The sequence below is a fragment of the Polypterus senegalus genome, chromosome 1, assembly GCF_016835505.1.
Source record: "Polypterus senegalus isolate Bchr_013 chromosome 1, ASM1683550v1, whole genome shotgun sequence".
NCBI lineage: Eukaryota > Metazoa > Chordata > Cladistia > Polypteriformes > Polypteridae > Polypterus > Polypterus senegalus.
Genome location: NC_053154.1, coordinates 330,533,355 through 330,555,852, shown reverse-complemented (window position 1 = coordinate 330,555,852; position 22,498 = coordinate 330,533,355). Strand labels below are relative to the sequence as shown.

The following is a 22,498-nucleotide window of genomic DNA, read 5'->3' as shown; positions in this document are numbered from 1 at the left end:
CTGGTCACCTGTGTCATTCAGGATTGACTTTAAAATTCTGCTTATGGTTTATAAAGCCTTAAATAATCTCGCCCCATTTTATATATCGGATTGCCTGACACGTTATATTCCAAATCGTAACCTTAGATCTTCAAATGAGTGTCTCCTTATAATTCCAAAAGCTAAACTTAAAAGAAGTGGTGAGGCGGGCAGGCGGCCTTCTGCTGTTATGCACCCAAAATCTGGAATAGCCTGCCAGTAGGAATTCACCAGGCTGATACAGTAGAGCAGTTTTAAACACTGCTGAGAACACATTACTGTAACATGGCCTTCTCATAACTTCACTTTAACTTAATCCTGATGCTCTGTATGTTCAGTTCTTCATAATAACTATTCATGGTGGCTCTAAAATCCATACTGACCCCAACTCTCTCTTCTGTTTCTTTTTCCGGTTTCTTTGTGGTGGCGGCCTGCGCCACCACCACCTACTCAAAGCTTCATGATGCACCAACATTGATGGACTGAAAGCCAGAAGTCTACGTGACCATCATCATCAGGTCCTTCCATGAAAACCCTAAATACAAAGAGGACTGTTTGACTTACGTTAGGTAGTTTGCCCAGAGGGGACTGGTCAGGCGGTCTCGTGGTCTGGAACCCCTGCAGATTTTATTTTTTTTCTCCAGCCTTTGGAGTTTTTTTTTTTTTTTTCCTGTCCACCCTGGCCATCGGACCTTACTTATTCTATATTAATTAATGTTGACTTCTGTTTATCTTTTATTGTGTCTTCTATTTTTCTATTCATTTTGTAAAGCACTTTGAGCTAAATTTTTTTGTATGAATATGTGCTCTATAAATAAATGTTGATTGATTGAGGAACAAAATGACATTTCTAGATTCTATAAAGTAACTGCCATTTAGCAACGCTGTAAGACTGAACACAGGAGTGAGCTGGAATACTGAATGAAATTTTTTCTGACATGGATTTCATAAAACTGTTTTACTAGTATACTAAAAATCTGATTTTTTCCTCAGTGTTTCTTAAAGGTAACATCTGTTTATGCACTTATAGGTTAACTACGCACAACATGTGTGCTGACTCCATAGTGGGCCGCAGTACAGCCCGATAGGTGAATCAATGCTAAGTGGATGGTAGGGCAGGAAGAAGTCACATCTTGGGCAGAGTTTGCTTAGCAGTGGCAGCTAGCGAGTGAGGTCAAACCTCAAGTATGAGTAGAAGAGAGTTAAGAAGCGCTTCTCTGGGTAAGAGGCACACTGTGCGTGCAATCAAGCAGTGCATTTGTAAAACAAAAACGCATTTCAGTCTAAAGAACACATACAAACACTGCATATTACACTAGTACCCATCAAAACCTCCGCATTTTTTAAATTATACTGCAATATACCATACATCCAACATGACCTAAAATGCCACTGGCTAAACTGTCCACTTTCTTTAAAACTACAGCATTTAGGTCTCTCATATTCTCAATTCAGGAAAGAAAAATAATCCTATAAATTGTCAATCTTACAAACCAGTTTCACTTCTCACAAGGACCCCAAATTACCTGCAAACGCTCAGAAAACCAGAACGGAGAACGAACTTTCTTACACCCATATGCTAAGAATGTGTTCCTTAAGGTTGTCGAGTCCCTCTTTAGTCAATGATGAGTAACGTACATCATCTCTATTAAGATTCCACCACCTCTGGAAGCAGAAAAACGATTTCCCAGAGTAGAGTTAAATGAGTTAAGATTTAATGTAAACAGATTTATTTATGGGTGGACAAAAAGAATCAGAGATGCCATTTACCTACACAACCAACTGGAGATCCAGGAATCTAAACAAGGATAGGAATGAGTCTGGTGATGAAATGCTGCTTCTTCACATGTCGTCTGAACACGGTATGTAATGTCAATACGCAAAGTACTTTCTGAAGGACATCCATAGCATCTCTGGATTTAGGATTAAGTCGGCAGAAATCTTTTGGATTCAAAATGAAGCCCCAGAATCACACAGTTTATCTTCTATTTATTAAAAGCATACAATCGGGTCAAACTTGACAAAAATAAATTCAATTCATGAGATAGAGAGGAAGGCCAACTGCCAGAGTAAAACATTTAAGAGAAGATAACAGGGAGGAGAATCTCTTTGCTCAGAATAAAAGCTTATTCTAAAATGTTATTGATTAGAACCTGCCAGATTTTAAAAATGTTTTGAACAGATCCTCTTAGTGAGAATTTCATTGTTTTCTAATTTCAAATAGTATAACGCATCAGTTACCCACTGACATAAAAGGGGTGGTCTAGGATTCTTCCAGTTGAGCGAGAAGTCTATGTGCTAATAGTGAAGTAAAGGCCATTACAGTTTGTTTGTCCTTCTCCACTTTAAGCCCCTTTATGAGCCCACCAAACGAGATAGATGTGCTGAATAAAAGACATTAAGTTGAATTACTGAATGCTTTGTGCATATGGAGCTCAAGTGAATTCTGTGCATGGCTGCTTCAACTCCTTTTCTGAAATGTTGAGTGAGAGATCAGGTTTCCACTGCACACTTTAAAATGGTTTGATATTTACAGTACATCCCCCAAAATTTATGGAAGTTCTTAGAAATTCCTATTTTTATAGTTTAAACCCTAAATATGCCCCCAAAACACTTTTTTTTTTTTTTTTTAACAAACTCAGCTCAAAGCATTACCTAAAAATAAAGTCAAGGTAACCCTGTATACTGTACAGTACTGTACTGCTGTGTCTCCTGCAGCGCTAGAATGTCAAATACCGATGTTACCGCTACATGTACTGTAATTCATGCAAGCACGTTTTCATTGCCAGAAGCGTTAGGTGGTGCAGGGCATTTCGGAGGCATCTTGGGGCTTTAACCCTTAAACTGCCACATACTTGGGGGTTAATGCATCCCTGGACGCCAAATACTTTTTTCTGCACTTTTTAAGTAAACATCACAATTCAAAGAAAAAGTGAAATTTTAATGGAACACATTTTTTTCATGCAAAGAGCATCACAATTACTGCAACACTGATCATTTTACACACTGCTAATGAACTGTAAAACTATTTAAAAAAACTACTGGAACAATATGCACAAAGTGCAACTGACGCATGGATGAAACTCATAAAATCACCGAGCCAACTGCGCTTGAACTGGCAGCACTCATGCACACAGAGGTATAAAGGATGACACTTGCAGGCTAGTCTAGTGCAGCGGCTCAATCCCAGGGACTGTTGAGGCTGCAGTGCTACAGGGTGTCGCGCTTGGGTTACAGAATTGCACACAAACCCAGGAGATTGTAGAGAACTTTATTCAAACACTTTAAACAAACATGTCTCTTTCAGAAATACAATGAGCTCAGTATACAGTTAGTTCTTGATTAAAGAATAGACAAAAATCATAGGGGAGCACAATGGGAGCGGGACCCCCAACAGGAGCAGAGGATGTCTGGGGGAGGAGAGAGAAACAAAGCAATCAGCCAAGACAGACAGGTGCTGTTCCGGGATTGCTGGGAGTCGTAGTTTCAAATTCTATTGACTACTTTCACCATCCCAACAGTTGCTTCCTGTTCTCTTCTACAGTATAGTATTGCCAGGAAAAAAGCCATAAAAATTGCAGAGGATATTTGTGGTTTCTGCTAACAATTATTACATAGGTTCTAAGAAAAAAATCTGCAAATGACTGAGGCCGCGAACTCTGAACCACGACTTCATGGTGGTCTACTGTAACAGAAATGCTATCCGAGTCTTCAAGACTGATCAAGGTTTCTTTTGGAATAGAAATGGGTGTTAGGTGAGCAAAACTGGGCAGATTACATTTAGCAAAGTTTCTAATTCAGAGATAGTGGAAAATCTGCGAGGATGGGAAGCTAAATTTGGAGTGTACTTGTTCGTAGGATGCAAAGACATTTTTTATACACAAATCTCTAAATGATTTAATCCCATGTGTTTCCAAACATTAAAAACTGTGTCAGTTTGAGAGGGTGTAAAAAGTTGGTAATTATGTAAACCTCCATATCAGACACCAACAATCGTTCACTTGCCAGTGATATTTTCCTTTTCTTGGGGATGCTTGCCCATATGCCGTTAGCCTTTTAAAAACAGTGGATATAAAATAAACTGCTTTTAATTTATCCTCTTTCCTTTGAGGTGCCCCAATTAGCAGGATTTCAATTCACTTTCTCGATCCCAATTGTTTTTTCATTTAAATCCTCTTATTGAGATCTTCACATTGATTCAGAATATGAATTTACCCAAGTATCATCTTGTCTTAAATGGGATTATGAACTTTGGACTTTTCATTTACTCTCCATCGACTATTCAACAGTTTTGTTACACCGACTAGTCCTTCACCTTGGTTTTGGGTTTTCAGATTAGCTCAATGGGACCTCACCCATCGGGCCTACACTTTTTCTTGAAGGCTCACTTGCCCTTTGAGACTCACCATAGTTGTGACAGGTATCTGGGTTCACAGCCAACCTGGCTTTCCCTTACTTCTATCTTTTGCAAAGAAGCCCTCAGAATTGGTGATCACCATTTATTTTTTCTTCCTTATGTCATCTGGGTAACGGCACCATGTGACATCCTTGAAAACAACAGGCGCCTGACATTCCAGGCTATGAGGTCTAAGTTTTCAATTCCATCCTTTTTATGTCTTCACCCAAGATAAGCCCGGACGTTATTAGGAATCTTGTAGTCCTCATGTTCCCCTCTTCACCTACTGTACAACATGTTTAATTCCTATACCTCAGCTGCCAAAAAGACTGCCTGTAAAAACTAAGCTACTCTGAACAAAGTTTCCTAATCACCTATGAATGGATTTAAATTAGGAGGACAACGAAGGTTAATCTTTATATATAAGACGCTACCGTGGCTGTCCGTTTGTCTGTCCAGGATTTTAAATCACCTGTAGCTCGCTAACTGTTTGCCCGATTGACCTGAAATTTGGTACACATTCAGTATACTAAGTGACGTCTACTGTCTGCTTTCGGGGTGATGATTGACCTCCAAGGTTATTCCTCTTTATATTTTTATTTTATTGTTGAATTAACTCTCAGCAGCGGCCAGCAGGACGGCCATGTGCCATTCTCATCCCTACCACCTTCACCATCACTTCCCCTACCTCTTCACATCATAAATCATTCTTGAGGCAGATTGAAGACTTACAGTGGTGTGAAAAACTATTTGCCCCCTTCCTGATTTCTTCTTCTTTTGCATGTTTGTCACACAAAATGTTTCTGATCATCAAACACATTTAACCATTAGTCAAATATAACACAAGTAAACACAAAATGCAGTTTTAAATGATGGTTTTATTATTTAGGGAGAAAAAAAATCCAAACCTACATGGCCCTGTGTGAAAAAGTAATTGCCCCCTTGTTCAAAAATCACCTAACTGTGGTGTATCACACCTGAGTTCAATTTCCTGATTACTGCCACACCTGTTTCAATCAAGAAATCACTTCAATAGGAGCTGCCTGACACAGAGAAGTAGACCAAAAGCACCTCAAAAGCTAGACATCATGCCAAGATCCAAAGAAATTCAGGAACAAATGAGAACAGAAGTCATTGAGATCTATCAGTCTGGTAAAGGTTATAAAGCCATTTCTAAAGCTTTGGGACTCCAGCGAACCACAGTGAGAGCCATTATCCACAAATGGCAAAAACATGGAACAGTGGTGAACCTTCCCAGGAGTGGCCGGACGACCAAAATTACCCCAAGAGCGCAGAGACGACTCATCCGAGAGGTCACAAAGACCCCAGGACAACGTCTAAAGAACTGCAGGCCTCACTTGCCTCAATTAAGGTCAGTGTTCACGACTCCACCATAAGAAAGAGACTGGGCAAAAGGCCTGCATGGCAGATTTCAAGGCGCAAACCACTGTTAAGAAAAGAACATTAGGGCTCGTCTCAATTTTGCTAAGAAACATCTCAATGATTGCCAAGACTTTTGGGAAAATACCTTGTGGACTGATGAGACAAAAGTTGAACTTTTTGGAAGGCAAATGTCCCATTACATCTGGCGTAAAAGGAGCACAGCATTTCATAAAAAGAACATCATACCAACAGTAAAATATGGTGGTGGTAGTGTGATGGTCTGGGGTTGTTTTGCTGCTTCAGGACCTGGAAGGCTTGCTGTGATAGATGGAACCATGAATTCTACTGTCTACCAAAAATCCTGAAGGAGAATGTCCGGCCATCTGTTCGTCAACTCAAGCTGAAGCGATCTTGGGTGCTGCAACAGGACAATGACCCAAAACACACCAGCAAATCCACCTCTGAATGGCTGAAGAAAAACAAAATGAAGACTTTGGAGTGGCCTAGTCAAAGTCCTGACCTGAATCCAATTGAGATGCTATGGCATGACCTTAAAAAGGCAGTTCATGCTAGAAAACCCTCAAATAAAGCTGAATTACAACAATTCTGCAAAGATGAGTGAGCCCAAAATTCCTCCAGAGTGCTGTAAAAGACTCATTGCAAGTTATCGCAAACGCTTGATTGCAGTTATTGCTGCTAAGGGTGGCCCAACCAGTTATTAGGTTCAGGGGCAATTACTTTTTCACACAGGGCCATGTAGGTTTGGATTTTTTCTCCTAAATAATAAAACCATCATTTAAAAACTGCATTTTGTGTTTACTTGTGTTATATTTGACTAATGGTTAAATGTGTTTGATGATCAGAAACATTTTGTGTAACAAACATGCAAAAGAAGAAGAAATCAGGAAGGGGGCAAATAGTTTTTCACACCACTGTAAGTGCCAATTTAAGTGAACAATTAAAAAAGCATAACTAATTGCAACACAAACACTGACATTTTAGTTTTAACGTGAAAAGATGCCAGACGAAAGAGAAGAAGCGGGACACTAGGGTAGAAGAAAGAAGCGCGTCAACCTCTAAACAAACGAATGCTAAACTACAGAGAAAGAAAGAGTATGAAAACTATGAGAGTTCAAGTGGAGTGTATTCACTGCACATTATCGTGTAGTGCGCCGTTCTGGTGATTAGATATTTAGCTAGCATCTATCCACAGCAAACTACCAAAAATCAGGGTGTTACAGATATTATAAAGTTTCCAACAACTAATAAATGTCATTGATAGTATTCAATGATGAAAACCATTGCCAAAGAGTTTTGTTATCCATTACCTTTATGCATACATCACTTCTGTTAGAAAGGCTAAGAATAATCACATTTTTGAGATACTGTGGAGTCAGTAGATCTACATACAGGAAAGCGTCAAAGATGGTAGAATTCCAAAGTGTGGAGTCTTGTCAATGCTGCATCTGGTAAGAAATCAGACTTCTGCACTCTCAGTAACATGAGCTAGTTCAGTTCAGGAGCACAACCATAGGCACCTGAAAAGAAAATCCATCGTAGTAATGGCTATTCCTCTCTCATTCACACTTGGGAGATATTCTTGAAGCACTCTCAATGTCACTTACTTCGGTTTTCTGCCAGCTCATAATCCTTATCTGACAGTGCTGAATGCAAGCCATCAAACAATATTCACAAATGTCTTTGCTTCGCATTTCTTCCCACGATAGCCATGGCAGCTCAGGCCGTCTCAATGGTCTTTGCTGCCACCTAGCAACTTAAATCTCACAGTGCAGTCTAGGCAAACTAAAGGATCATGCCAGCAATAGCTCTGAAAGGGTTAAGCTAGACTTTACATTTTGATAAATATAATTTTAGCTCATACTTGTATTATTGTATATTGTATTGCACTGTACACTGAAAACAACCTTTAAAAAAATGTTGGTACTTTTGTAGAAAAAAATGCTGCTAACATGTTCACGTATACAATGAATTTTTAAAGGCATATTTTAAAAAGTTTTTTCCTTAATTGCATTTAATGCATGCATTGTTCGACACCTTTTGTAATATCTATGCTAACGGCTGTGACCCAGAAAGGCGGACATTACAGATTGTTCTTAAATAAACATACAGGTCACCAGTGCGGTGCAGTACGACTACTGCTCCTCTGAGCAGCACTGAAGCCACAATATATATCTTAACTTAGATCAGGTGTTCCCAAATTTTAAGCTACTCTCAATGATGGCTGTGAAAAACAACATTTATGAGGTTCAATTATGAATTACAGAAATACAACGTCCTTGGCTTATCACGTAAGAGTAAAGCATGCATGATGTTGCTGTTAAAAACTAACAACAGGCAGCAAAATCTGCAGACTACAATTGATGAATGCACAGATCGATATGCATTATTAACTAATGCTATTCATTACAAAATGGATTGCATCAGACCTCAAAATATATTTGAAAATATAGGGGTGAGTGACATGACTCGGCAAGGTCTGACAATTCTTACATGTTACCATCACATGGGACAATCGCCTTGGGTATCAAAAGATTTATAGGATTCTTCACAGTTTCCGTAGCTAAGCAATCACATTCACTAGGACTACTCGACACGGTTGATCTATCTTGGCTAAACATGCAGCAAAAGGAGCGATATTGTGAGATCAATGTTGTTTTCTTTTTTTAAAAAAAGCACAAATTCAGCAAACTAGATCTTGATTAGCAGCACTGAAATATTGCATTTTTCTTTTAAATCCAGAAAACAGGTAGGTGCTCCCCTTACAGCCTCCCACAGAGTAGTGAGTGCACCATTACACCAACTACTGCAAACGATAACAAAAACAGACAACACCAAATCTTTCTATCATATAAAAAAAATCTTGGGAGGGAGACGAGATGTGATCTTCACGGAAGACAGTCTGACATCACGCGAGACAAGGCAGTGAGACAAAAGGACAGCTGCTGTAAAGGCTCTTAAATTATCGACGCGTAGCGCGACAAGCACAACACTCAGCTCTCCAGCAGCATGACAGCAGCTGATCCGACTGCAAATCCTTAGCGTGCGTTCAGCAACCCCCTTCTCAATACGAGCAGCGTTATATGACCCATGAGAAAGACGTTTAACTAGGCCCGGGGCCGGAAATAAAGGACAAAGAGTAGATGACAAAGTAAAACGTCAAAGAATTCAAAAATGTTGGTGCGGTACACATGCACAGCAGGTTAGAGATAACGAAATGCGAAAATACCAAAGTCTAAAAAATAAAGGATAGGAAAGACCACATTAGCGCAAACAAACAGAAATTACTCTGTGAAATAATGAAACAGCGAAAAGAGATTGAATATAATTGTTCGGATTTAAACTTTAATTTGGAGACTTATAAATCGTCCAATTCGTGTTGCCAGCGAGAATCAAAAGATTCCAAAAACGTTGTTGCGGTATGAAGTCCTGTGAGATGGAGACTTTTAACATGCGATTCTTTCAAGTCACGTCCTACTTACAACTATTTTTAAACAAGACCACAGTCATCTAACCTCAGTCGTGTGAATGCTTTTGTTAGGCACACTTCTCGCGCACTCAGCTCTTATACATTTTATCAGGACAATAAGTCAACGACAAAGTGAGGAAGAAAGAGCATAGACAAACATTCAAGAAAGTCATTTTATTCATTAGAGAGAAAGAAATGATATTCACTCACAGGCACTTATATGTTGCGTTGTCACAATGCAAGTCCAAACACAGAATCAAAATTCAATGCGATATTGAGGAAAATTTAATTCCAAATATTGTTTTTTTCCCCCCAAACGTTTTAAAGTAAAAGTGAAAATAATGCATACTAGCGACTGGGAGCTGATCGAATCGGGCTACAAATTCTATGCTTGTGAAATCCATACTTTCTCTGCAAAGAATTATTTGGTTTTTTTAAGTCCTTGAAATGATTTTATCATCATGGCACTGATTTGTGGTTAAAATAAACCTTTTCGGCCGATGTAATGAAGAGCTTCCTGTTTAAACGGGGCTGCGAGACGTGAACTCAGCTCTTAGGCGCATCTCATTTGACTTTTTCCGGCAAACAAATTTTCAAAACAAACCTTATTTTACGACTCTAATCAGACTCGGAGTAATAATTATGTTGGCGTGGTCATTTTAGATCCGAGATCGGCTAAAATTTAAACAATGACCGTTGTTAATATCCAGCCGTCAACACTCAGTTTGCCAATAGATGTCAGAAGGACGGATGCTAAAACCAAACTGCCCAAAGATAGATTTCAACGTACCAAGCAAATGGCGATACATTCTAAATTACTTACGGTTCTGGAGCGGTCGAAGGGTTTAAGTCAGTCAACGATGTTAGCCCTGGAAAGTACGCCCCACCAAACCAACGTTCCAAAAACCAACCGAACTTACTGTTATCTGCTCAAACCAACACCGACTTACTATACTCGGCCGTCCAGCGGCGTCACTGAAGAATTCGAACATTCTTAGCCAATCATGTAATACTGCGTCCGCGTTTGCCACGTGATGTTCTAACTACAGAGGCAGAGTCCCATTGCATGGTTCTAACTTGTATTAAGTCGAGGTATTGATGCAAACACCATATATACGGAGAGTATCAAATTATATATAAGAATGTAACAATTTCCAGCTTTTTTAAAAGCTTCTGAGCACAGGTGGAGAGACTCAGGCTTTCTGACATCTGTGAACCTTCATGAAAATAACCATTACATTTTTTGCTACTTTGGATTGTCAGTGAATGCAACCTCAAGAAACGGAAAGCTGCTGCTTCCTGCAGCCAAAATCAATGTCCAGCTCCCCAGTTTTGCTGATATTAAGAGAGACTGCTATCTTCACAACTCCATTGCTGAATACAGTTTCCGTTGCTGAATTACAGTTACTGTCTGGTGATGCTGCAAGCAGTGATACAGTTGTGGCGGCACAGAGGCCTTTGGGGGTTAATGGGACGGCGGGGGGTAGCAGTCTGTTGAATGGGGGTGGTGGTGGGCGATTCACTACCCGCCTTTGGCCGCACCCTATTCGCTCTCGGTGGGCTGACACTGCAGGCAGCATACTGTAGTGGAGGTGACTGTGTGGTGGACGGGTAGTGAACCTCTCCTCGCGGCCCCCATTCATTCTCAATAGCAAGGCTGCTTGTACTGTTACATACACAGCAGGAACTTGTCTCTTGTTCAACACATCAGACGTGCCAATGACGGGTAACTTCCTGCTGCGATAGCGTGTATAGTGCTGTGCAGAAGAGCGCATCTTAACCTTTTTTCTTCTTCACCCTTCAACAGTATGTTTGAAATGCTGGTGTAGCAGTAAACAGAAAAACCACCAACATGGAAAATAAAGAAGAAATAATAAAAAGGTCAGAGAGCGGTGAAACTCCATCATTCATTGGCAGAGCACCTGGTCACAGTCGGTCAACGATAGCATTTATTAAAATAATGTGCTTGTTCTGACTTACATACAAATTCAACTTAAGAACAAACCTACAGTCCCTATCTCGTACATAACCCGGGGACTGCCTGTACACATCTATATGGTGCTAATTTCAATATTCAAACTATTTCAAGAAACTCTGAATATCACATTTTGGGTCAAAACAACTCCATTATCAATGTATGCCCGTATCTCCCAGCCCTCAGGTCACATTATAACAGATTATTACATTTACACAGAGTAAGCTGCAGGATTTGAACCCACGACCTCAGGGTCAAAAGTCCAAAGCCATGACCACTACACCACACTGCCTGCCAATAATATTAGCCTTTAGGACTACAAATGTTGGACACAGAAAAGCACTTAAATGATGACCTCATATTTCTGATAGACCCAATTAAATCGGCAGCACTATAACTAACCCCCATTATTCTATTAAATTTCCCAGGGTGAGCTGGGTAACACAACTTGTTGGTTTATACAACGGGAAGTGCATATCCATTCAGAAATGCTTTATTAGTTGAGGAGTCCATCCCAGAACAAAAGTCAAAATTCAAAATGCAGTAACTTACATTTAAAACATCCTGCCTAAGCTGTTGAGGTTCAATGCAGGTCAACATCCTGAGCAGCAAATCCATAATAGCAGAGGTTCCTATATGTTTAATGATTAAATCTACAAAATCTTCTCTTTTTCTAAGAAATTCAACAATCTGAAAAACAAAACACAAAAATGCAATGATCAACTATTAAGGTCGTCAGACAAAAAACAGTAGCAAGCTGGTTAGTGGACGGTGTTTACTTGGATTTAGCCAGCGCTTCACATTTTAAACTTTACTTCATGCAGATCTTACAAATGGACTGAAAAGGTAATCTACTAAAACTTGGTTGCAATAAGTTGATTATTGAAGTTTCAACATGCTAACCCTTAGTGATCAATGAGAAAGGTAAAATGGCAATGGTTAGCTGGAAGTCTGCCGACTCTCAAGCATTAAACAGGCTAAGAGATGTAATTAATGAACCATGAAAACCGTTGGTGTGTGCTGAAACATTCAAGGCCCTAAATATGCAGTTTACTTCATGCAGCCTCGGCAGATCTTGAAACACTTTATGTACCTGAACAAATTTAAATCGTCTGCCAAAGGCTTATCTTGTAATACTCAGAGCACTGCTTGATAGCAATACAAACATACAGAACTAAAAACCTTCTCAATAACTTACAAAAGTAATTTAAATTCAGTATAAATTGCCCATACATTTGAAATTTCAAGCTCAATTTTAGAACAAGTTAGTAACAGTTAGTTTTTCATTACCTGCACACAACACGTCCACTGCTAAAATGTTCAGAATATTCTTAAGTCACCAGTGATGAAACACCAAGAGGTTTTTAGCTCAAAAGTAGTTTACCTCATGATATTTATTTTTAGACGTAACTCTCAAATTTAACAGTTATATCTAGTGCTGGGCGGTCCGACCAGAATTCTGTATCACCGTATTTTTCTATCAAAATATAGAAACTTTATATTGAACAATTTTGCAAACAACTTAAACTAAAATGTTGACAACATATTTTCAGCCATCCAGAGAGGCATTTAAACTTAGTAAAATATCCAGAGGCGCTTGTCAAAAGTTGTATTGCACTGAACACGTCTTATAAAAGGAATAAATAGTAAATACTTTTTGTAAACCAACTCCACTTTCTGTTAATCTCTGTCCACTGACACGCTAGCTATATGGATTGTAATGGCGTTAGTTATCTCGATCCACCGCTTGCTTTTTGTGTCATAGTCAGTTCCTCTAGCAAACGCGTGTTCAAGTGACATCTGACTCGAGTGTCCTCTAGCTTTTTCAGTTTTATCGGAGGACGTGGAGGGTGCCAATCTTAGTTCCATACATTCAAGGCACTCCAAAGCAGGTTTGCAGCTAAGGTGGTACAGCAAATTGCTCGTGTTGCCACCTCTGGCAATAACTTTATCTCGGCAGCATCTGCAGTAAATAGTTGTTTGGTCCACATCCGACTTCTTAAAACCAAAGTATCTCCAGACAACAGACATGGCTCCTTTCAGCAAAAGTTCTTCTGTGTCATCATGTTCAACTTTATCGTCCTCTACAGCTTCAGTTTCAGAATGTTCTCTGTCCATTTTCACTACTCGATACCTCCATTAACACATGTGTTTGCAGGTGATGGATATAACTAGTACAACAGCCTGTGGATGTACCCAAAGTGCTTTTATCCGTTTGCTCCAAAAATCATACTGCCTCTATGCATTATGGTCCTTCGCATCCCTTGGAGGGAGTAGCATCCTTTTCGTATTATCGGACAACACCGTCACATCATGTTCAACAGCCCACTGGGCCTTTTCCCCTCCATCTTGGTGCACTTCTTCACCCCAGTATCTTCTGCCCTTTGCTCCTCCCGAGTCTGTTCGTTCCAGCGCCTTCACACAAAGTCTTTCTCTAAACATTTACCTTTCTCTCACTCAAGGATATTCCACACATTCTCCTGCTGTTCTTCCTGGCTTTGCTTTACATTCCACCTTTATCATACCATTTTTATGCCTCCATGTGTCTGACAACCCACATATTGAGCTGTGCTTCTAACACGACCTTCATCAAAAATTTGACCACGTACACTCGCCTTCTGCACATCCATCATTTTTTTTTTCTGGAATATTGAGTAGTACAGAGATATTTTTAAATGTGTATTAGTCAAAACTGTTAATATACAATATGTCACATTGCAGGACTTTTCAGATCTCCATTGTGCATATTCCCGGGAAAAACATGTTTGTTTCTTTGTACAGTGAATATTATCCTGTAAGAGAAAGACATTCTTCAGATCTGTAAAAAATGTAGCCTAAAGCTGCTGCATAGAGGTCCATTAATGTTAGGGGCGTTCATTTCTTTTATCGAGTCACATGCAGATGTAGCCGTTCTGCTGTGAAGTCCACTGTACAGGAAAACTGGCACTTGAAGGCCGATTTCATTCATTTAATAGATCAACTTCTCAATACAAGTCTTCTAAAGGCGACTAGAATTCTGCAGATAAGAAATCCTAGTGAAAAAAATCACCTGGGTCCATTAAAGACAATCCAGTACCTGAAATCAAACCCACCGCACCCAGTGTGATGCCAGAGGTTACTGCACATAACATGTCTGCAGACCACCTACCTATGTTGTGGTACTGAAAGCATGAAAGCACATGTGATTTCCAAATGGATCTGAACACACACACACACACACACACTATATATATACATATACACACATATATATACAAAGCATGTTTTCTCCAAAGCACAAAAGGTAAAACACATTTGAGAATAGGGCTGCAACTAAATGATTATTTTGGTAGTCGACTAATCGTTCAATTTCTTTTTCAATTAGTCACGATTATTTCATGCCTGCGACCTATGGTTGCACATCCTGTTCTGGGCTCCAGTGCATATCTTTATTTAAACAATAAAAGTGCATTTAACTTAACCAAAAAAATATGTTGTTAAAACTGAAACATTTTTCATATTTTAGTAATACCTAACAAAATGCAGACAAACTATATAATGTGTAAAGCCTGAAAAGCAAAGATCAAATAAACACTTTCACAAAAGGTTCAGGAACGATGCAATCAAGAGTCCCCAGTTCGATCCCGACTGCCTCGTATATTTACCATTTAGAGTAGTGAGCTGCGCTTATTGTTAATATTATACAATAAACCCATACATTTGATTTGCGGCTGTAACAGCCATTGTATTAAATGTATAGTACTTGTAAAAGTTTCTTTTTTTTTCATTTTTATTCTCTCAGTCACGATCACAATACATACTACAGACCCCCAGGGATATGATGCCACTACTTGTTTAACTGAAACTGGGAATAACTGTAGATGTGAATGGTGTTTTGAGACAATGGAACTGGAAATTCTCTGATCTGGAGGGATAAACACCGACACACAAACGCTGGCGAATCTACCGTATTCGCATCTCATTGTCACTTGATTTGTTTTATTCAATTTTATTGAGTGTTCCTGCTTACGCTGAATTAGTATGCGCCTTATGGTCTGTGATATCAAAGCCGCACTGACAAAAAAAAAAAAAAAAAAAAAAAGTGACATAGGTACAGTATATATGATATTTGGAATTATTAATTTTATGACCTTATAGTACATTTCAGAAAACATTGTGGCATGGATGCACATTTGCATACCTTCTTGCGGTTGTAATCAGTGACCGTGTCCCCCCTTTCACCTACACTCTTCTTCTCCTCAGACATTCTTCTTCATTGGTAAGACTGTGTGCGTCTTGTCAAACAATAACAAACGATACGCACCCAGACGTTCATGTCGTGCACTGCAGTTACAAAAACCAATGTGGTTCTTTGTGACTGGAGCCTCGATTGAAGGTTCTGTTCATGACGCGTCAACAATAAAAAAAAATCTGTGTCGATGATTTTATGTGGTCGACGTCGTTGATTACGTCGACTAAACGTTGCAGCCGTATTTGAGAAGATGTAAAATGTCAAAGGCACACCACAGAACCCTCAGCTGGCTGACAGTTCTGAACAGTTCACATCATCATGATCTGCTGTCTGCCATACTCCCATGAGCCCATCAAAAGTCCCAAAAATGAATGGCCCAGTAACATTAATATTTTTATTCAAAGAAAATAAACATTTTGAATGTGGTTATATAAACCACAAAAAAGCATGCAAAACACAATTTAGATCCACATCAAATGACTAGCTTTCAGCAAGTAAATAAAGTAAAAATTCTATTTATATACCACATTACCAAAGTTCTGTACAAAATAAAACAAGAGTCTCAATATCACAGAGGAAAGGATAAACAATATCAAGTAATAAAATAGAAATGCACCATCAGGACACAATCAAACAAATTAAGCAATAGGCAATAGAAAACGGGAAAAAAAAAGTTAACTCTCTCTGTCTTTTGGAATCTACCATTATTCCTGAATTACAATATAAATTAAATCATCATAAATTCATAGGATTAATATTATTACAAGTACACAGCAGACTGAAACTCACAGTTGCACGTGCTAATCAAATGTCCAACTTTGATAACACATTCTACTGACACTCAACTCAACATTTTGTAGAAGTTCTATGTTTAGTTCAAATGTTGTGGGTATGACTTGTAGCCTGAATTCCAGACCTGCCACATGGCAGCATTCACCCTCCAAAGATGGGACTCTAGCTCAGTAATCTATTACTGGGAATAGCAATAAAAAGCCAATTGTGAAATGGGGAATTGTGCCTTAGACAGCACATATAAGGCATTGTTTGCAACAGTGCAAAAATGAACAAGAAAACCCTCAGGTGCAGGTTTGATACTGGGCTGTGTTTATTGTGAGAGCCATAACCTTTTTGGCGTCACCCATTGTTTGGGCTGGGAGAAGAGAGAATTCCTTAGCCACTGTATAATAAATAATGTTTTTCTAGTATAATGAAGAGTCCATGACCTTAAGTGGGATAAATTCACAAGAAGGATAAAATCTATAGCATTTTAAAACTACTGTTGAAAAGGAAGGGAGGGACTGAACTTTAATTGATGGAGTTTACATGCTCAACTGTATTCCCCTTTATCCTTAATAAGCAGTTTCTGAAATACTCAGACCAGCCCATCTGGCACCAACATCCATGCCACATTCAAAGTCACTTAAATTGCCTTTCTTCCTCTTGCTGATGCTCCGTTTGAACTTCAGCCAGTCATCTTGACAATGTCTACATGCCTAAATGCATTGAGTTGTTGCCATGTGATTATCTGATTCGATATTTACCTAACAAAGTGGCCAGTGAGAGAGTGTGTGTGTAAAATAATATAACACAACATGAATATGTAGACCTTTTTTGTAAGTAGCTTTAGGTAAAAGTGTCTGATAAGGAGATGATACATGGAACTGTATCAGAACTGGCCGAAGTTAAGAGTGGTGTTCCACAGGGTGCAGTATAGGGGTCGCTGCTATTTTTAATATCTATAAATGATTTAGATAAGAATATAAGTAACAAGTTTGCAGATGATACCAAGATAGGAGGATTAGCAGATAATTTGGAATCTGTTATATCATTACAGGAGGACTTGAATAGCAGACAGGCTTGGGCAGATTTGTGGCAGATGAAATTTAATGTCAGTAAACGTAAAGAATTACACATAGGAAGTAAAAATATTAGGTTTGAATACACAATGGGGGTCGGAAAATCGAGAGTCCACCTTATGAGAAGGACTTAGGAGTCACAGTGGACTCTAAGCTATCGACTTCCCAACAGTGTTCAGAAGCCATTAAGAAGGCTAACAGAATGTCAGGTTATATAGCGCCTTGATCTGTGGAGTACAAGTCACAGGAGGTTCTGCTCAACCTTTATAATGCACTGGTGAGGCCTCATCTGGAGTCCTGGGTGCAGTTTTGGTCTCCAGGCTACAAAAAGGACATAGCAGCACAAGAGAAGGTCCAGAGAAGAGCAACTAGGCTGATTCAGGGCTACAGGGGATGAGTGATGAGGAAAGATTAAAAGAGCTGAGCCTTTACAGTTTAAGCAAAAGAAGATTAAGAGGTGACATGATTGAAGTGTTTAAAATTATGAAGGGAATTAGTGCAGTGGATCGTGACTTGTATTTTAAAATGAGTTCATCAAGAACACGGGGACACAGTTGGAAACTTGTTAAGGGTAAATTTCGCACAAACATTAGGGAGTTTTTCTTTACACAAAGAACAATAGACACTTGGAATAAGCGACCAAGTAGTGTGGTAGACAGTAAGACGTCAGGGACTTTCAAAACTCGACTTAATGTTTTCTTGGAGGAAACAAGTGGATAAGACTGACGAGCTTTGTTGGGCTGAAGGGCCTGTTCTCGTCAAGAGTGTTCTAATGTGGAAATGTTCCAAAATGGACTGTCCAGCTCCATTAGCTTGGTACTCAAAGATGCAGAGTCCTAAACAGTTTATTCTCTGTCAGGATCACATTAGGGACCTTTCAGCTCATCCTGAAAACTCTGCCTGATGGAGCTGCACAGAGCAAAAAGCTGATCATCTGTGTCATCCTCTAGTGTCTTCAGGAACTGCCAAAATGATCAGAGCTCAACTTGCAGGTAAATCATCAGCAGGTCCATTCCCCACCATTGACCATGTAGTCCATCTAGCTTGCTATCAGTAGATATTAAAAACATAAATGAATACATGTCTAATATGTTGAAAATAAACATTTTTCTTTGAAAGGCAATAACATTTTGACCAAAATTAAAAGAAAACAAATGGCAGGTAAATCTTGGAAAATGTAGATTAATGCAACCTTAAGGGTGAGAGGAAAAGGGGGGGAAAAAAAAAAAAACCCACACGATGCATAGGCTATTAGGTAAAAAAAAAAAAAAAAAAATAGGAAATAAAGGAAGAGTATTTGGATGGACAGAGTGGCTTTACCTGTTCTGGTTTTCTGCTAATAAGAATGCTCAAAACTTTACTAAAGAAACTAGCAAGCAAAGGGTTGATAGGAGGTTCACGTTGTAGAAACCCGTAGAGCTTCAGGAGCAGGTTTTCATCTTCTCCCAGACGATCATTCACTATTGCAACATCACAGGTTAAGAGCTCACAAGATATATTTGAATACCTAAAATGACAAAAAATGTCCATTTGAATCTTTATGACAAAGCCGCATCAATGCACGGCATCACTCACTGAAGTGTAAGCATGTTTTTGTGGAGAGTAATATCACCCACTTGTATTGAATCTTCTCCTCCATTTCTTTAGGAGGCTCTTCTGTAATATGGGACACCAGATCCTCCATGCATTCAGGTTTAACCAGAAAGTCTAAGAGCTTGCGGTTTTGAGCTTTGCATTCTTGAAGGACATCCTCCTCATCCATGAGCTCAGTAAGGGTCACATCCTCTTTCTCCAGAAGAGTGTCTATATGAGACGATGTATGAAGATCAAATTTCCAAAACATGATGCCCTACAAAGAGAAATTAAATGAATGTGATGACAGTTTACAACAAATTACACATATCAGCAGATTTTTAGTCAAAATCCAAAAAACACAGCTATGGTTACCTATACTCATTACACATTTCCTTATTACAGAAAACTACAAATGTAATGGCTATTCTCAAATAATTTGTGAATGAACACTCTATGCATCAGACAGCTTGGACTTCTATTCAAGCAGTAGTTCAAAGGAAGCAGCAGCCATTATGTGGCATACTCTGCACTTCCTGTTTGAATTTGAAGACTAGCACGGCAGTAGTACTATGATGCAAGTGTGAATACAAAAACCACCAGCAGACGCACACATATTTTGAAACATTTAGCTTATCACCACCCATGATCAGGAGCTGAAGAGTACAGGCATAGCAAGGGCTTGGCACACCTGCCCGCTGTTCAGAGGGCACTAATTCTGCTTAGATTATCCTGGACATCTTCCACTGAGCCATCACTCTCATGCAGGATTTAAAGCACCTTGAAGGGCACAGAGTTCAGAATAGCACCATTCTCTTGTATTAACATGGCTTTGCAACGCAACACTTCTCATTTCCTAAATTTCTATGCAATGGGAAGTTACAAGGCCGGTTATCACAGAGTTTTCAGGCAACTGTGACCTTATTGTAAGTGACGGAAAGCAATACCCTAAGAAATGTACAGTTTGTGTTAAGCTTAATGGCAAAAACCTTACATTTCTAGATAAGACTTTATAGCAGTAATGACTACATTAAATAAATGAAGGAAGAGCACACAGTCCAGTCATACTGCACTATTTTGTTCAAGACACAGAGATGCTAGAAACAAAAACTTTACATTCATAGTGAGAAACACATAAATGAATACAAACAGCGACTTGTACCAAGTCAAAACTGTGACAGCACTTTGACATCTAAAAGTACAGTTTGCTGCTTCGCATATCTATATGTAGGGGTCCATCTAGAGCGCTATATAAAATGTATAGACATATACAGACACCTTGATGACTGCAGCAATTCCTTCAAGTGACCATGGGGACAAAGCTGTGCTATGTTGAGATTTTTAGAGAACAAAACATTACAAGAACATTGAAGATAACTTCATTCATTTCCTAGAATCTATAATAATAATTACATGAAACGTACAAAAAAAACAAAACACACATGCACAGTACAGCAACTTAGCCAAAGGAACCAAAGAAAGATAAGAAATGAAAAACAGAAACTGCTTCTGAAACCACAGAGGTTTACCAATCCTTAAGTCATGAGCAAAGAATCAAAGTCAGCCAGCAATTGTGCATGCTGTTCTTAAAAACTGACTGGATTCTTCACAATGGTGTCATGACGGTGGTGGCGGTGGTGGTGTTGTTAGCTCTTCGACCTCATAGTCACCATAAACACAAAAGCTGGCTCTAAAGGAATTTTACAACTGCTAACCGATGATGTTGAAAGGAACACGTGCTTGAGGGGGTGGAGGAGATGGCCATGTACGTCCAGTATCATAAAAATATACCACCACTTGGATATCACGCGAGACAAAGAGCACTTGAACCCAGACAAAGAACAAAGACAGCTTAGCACAGAGTTAGTGATGAAATCAAAACTGCGCCCAAGCCATAGCTCTTAGATGAACTCCTGCACACTTCAATACAAAAACACGTACAAGTGGCCAAGCATTAAGCCAAGTCCATTTCTAGTTTACTGTCATATGCACAAAGTGCAGTAAATGAATTTCTCCAAAATGGCAATCTGTAAACGTAACTTCATGAGAAACAAAATTTACAAAAATTGCCAAAAATGACATGATTGAAGTGTACCATAGCAGTCAAGGCAAAATCAAAGTCATCGTAATCATTACACATCCACCTCCAAGTAAGAAGACATGGCAGCCCAGAGCATTAGGACTGAAACAGACTTCTGTCGACCACAACATAAATTATAATTCAATCTGGAAACATTCAACAGCCTACCATTGACAACATGTACTACTTGTGTTTAGCGATTTGACGTTGCTGTCCAAAACTTTAAGAAAAATAATTTTACTGAAACTGGACATGCGGAGGACAACCTGCACTTCAAACACAGAAGAGTGGCGTTTAAATTCTTGTGACTTCAGAGGTTTAGGTTTTCTCTCTCCCTCACTCACCAATAAGATTTATGTGAATCTTTCACCTGAGAATTCCTTTTGTGGTGCTTCATTTTCACAGTGTTACTATTGTTAACCCCCCAATCCAGGAGACTGAGAAACGACCAACTAAAACTAAACTATCAACATGAGAACATGACTAACACTAGGCTTCTAATGCATTGTTAAAGACTGAACAAATTCAAAAAGTCTCCCTCATTAAAACTTGACTCGTGTCATCCTCTGTTGTTCACAACCATCTAGGATTTGATTGATGACACTCCACACATTTGTTGTTCTTCCCAAGTGGGAAGAACTCACTTTACTGGCCAAGTATACCAACATGTACTGGGAATTTGTCTGGATTGTATTGGTGTCACATAAAAGGATAACACAGAATGTAAAAGATAAAAAATAAGGAGATAAAATGTAAAAGGATAAAAATTATGTAGGATTAAAAATGTCCAGGCAGTCCAGTGTAAAAGTATAAGCTCAGACGTGATATGTCAAAATAAATAACTGTGGGGTTCGGAGGGAAAAAAAACGTTTCCGTGATGGGATGTTTTCATTTTCACTGCACAAAGACATTTGCCAGAGGGATATTTTTTGGAACGGGCGAGTCAGATCAGCAGTGATCTTTGAAGTCTTAGGAGTCCAAGGTAAGGAAGAGGGCTGCAATGTCTGGTAAGTTACAGCCTATGATCCTTTCAAAGACTTTGATGTTGTGCTGCAGATTGGCCTTAACCTGAATAAAGGCAGACATTTATAGAGGAGGTCAGAATGGACTCGATGATGGCTGTGTAGAAATGGGTCAATATTGCTTAAGGGAGATTGAATTTCCTCAGTGGACACAAAAAGAACATTCTCTGATGGGCTTTCTTAATAATGCATGTGATATTACTGTCCCACTTAAGGTTGAGGCAGCACATTGCCCAAAAACTTAAATGATTCTGCCATCCCAACGCCTGAACTATTTATGGCAAATGATAGATGAGCAGGTGTCCGTTTCTTGAAATTTCTGATCATCTCCTGACTTTTCTATTATGGCTGCTCCATGTCGTCAGATTTTTCACCTCTTGTCTGTATATGGACTCATCAAGGTTTGAAATGAGGACAATTAGTGTGATGTCATCTGCAAATTTAAGAAGTTTGACAGATGAATCGCCAGAGGCACAGT

The 22,498-nt window shown here is 39.1% G+C and overlaps 1 protein-coding gene across 5 annotated transcripts in view; it reads right to left on the bottom strand.

Moving 5' to 3' along the window:
• Nucleotides 1–22,498, bottom strand: part of ppp6r3 (protein phosphatase 6, regulatory subunit 3) — a 136,427-nt gene that overhangs the window by 61,696 nt on the left and 52,233 nt on the right. For all 5 annotated transcript variants that reach the window (XM_039738049.1, XM_039738043.1, XM_039738056.1 and 2 more), the window contains exons 4-6: nucleotides 18,963–19,195; nucleotides 18,667–18,853; nucleotides 11,812–11,949 (exon numbers count right to left, since the gene is read on the bottom strand). In XM_039738049.1, the coding sequence (XP_039593983.1) occupies nucleotides 11,812–11,949; nucleotides 18,667–18,853; nucleotides 18,963–19,189 (552 nt within the window). In that variant the 5' untranslated portion in view covers nucleotides 19,190–19,195. The remainder of the gene's footprint in view (nucleotides 1–11,811; nucleotides 11,950–18,666; nucleotides 18,854–18,962; nucleotides 19,196–22,498) is intronic.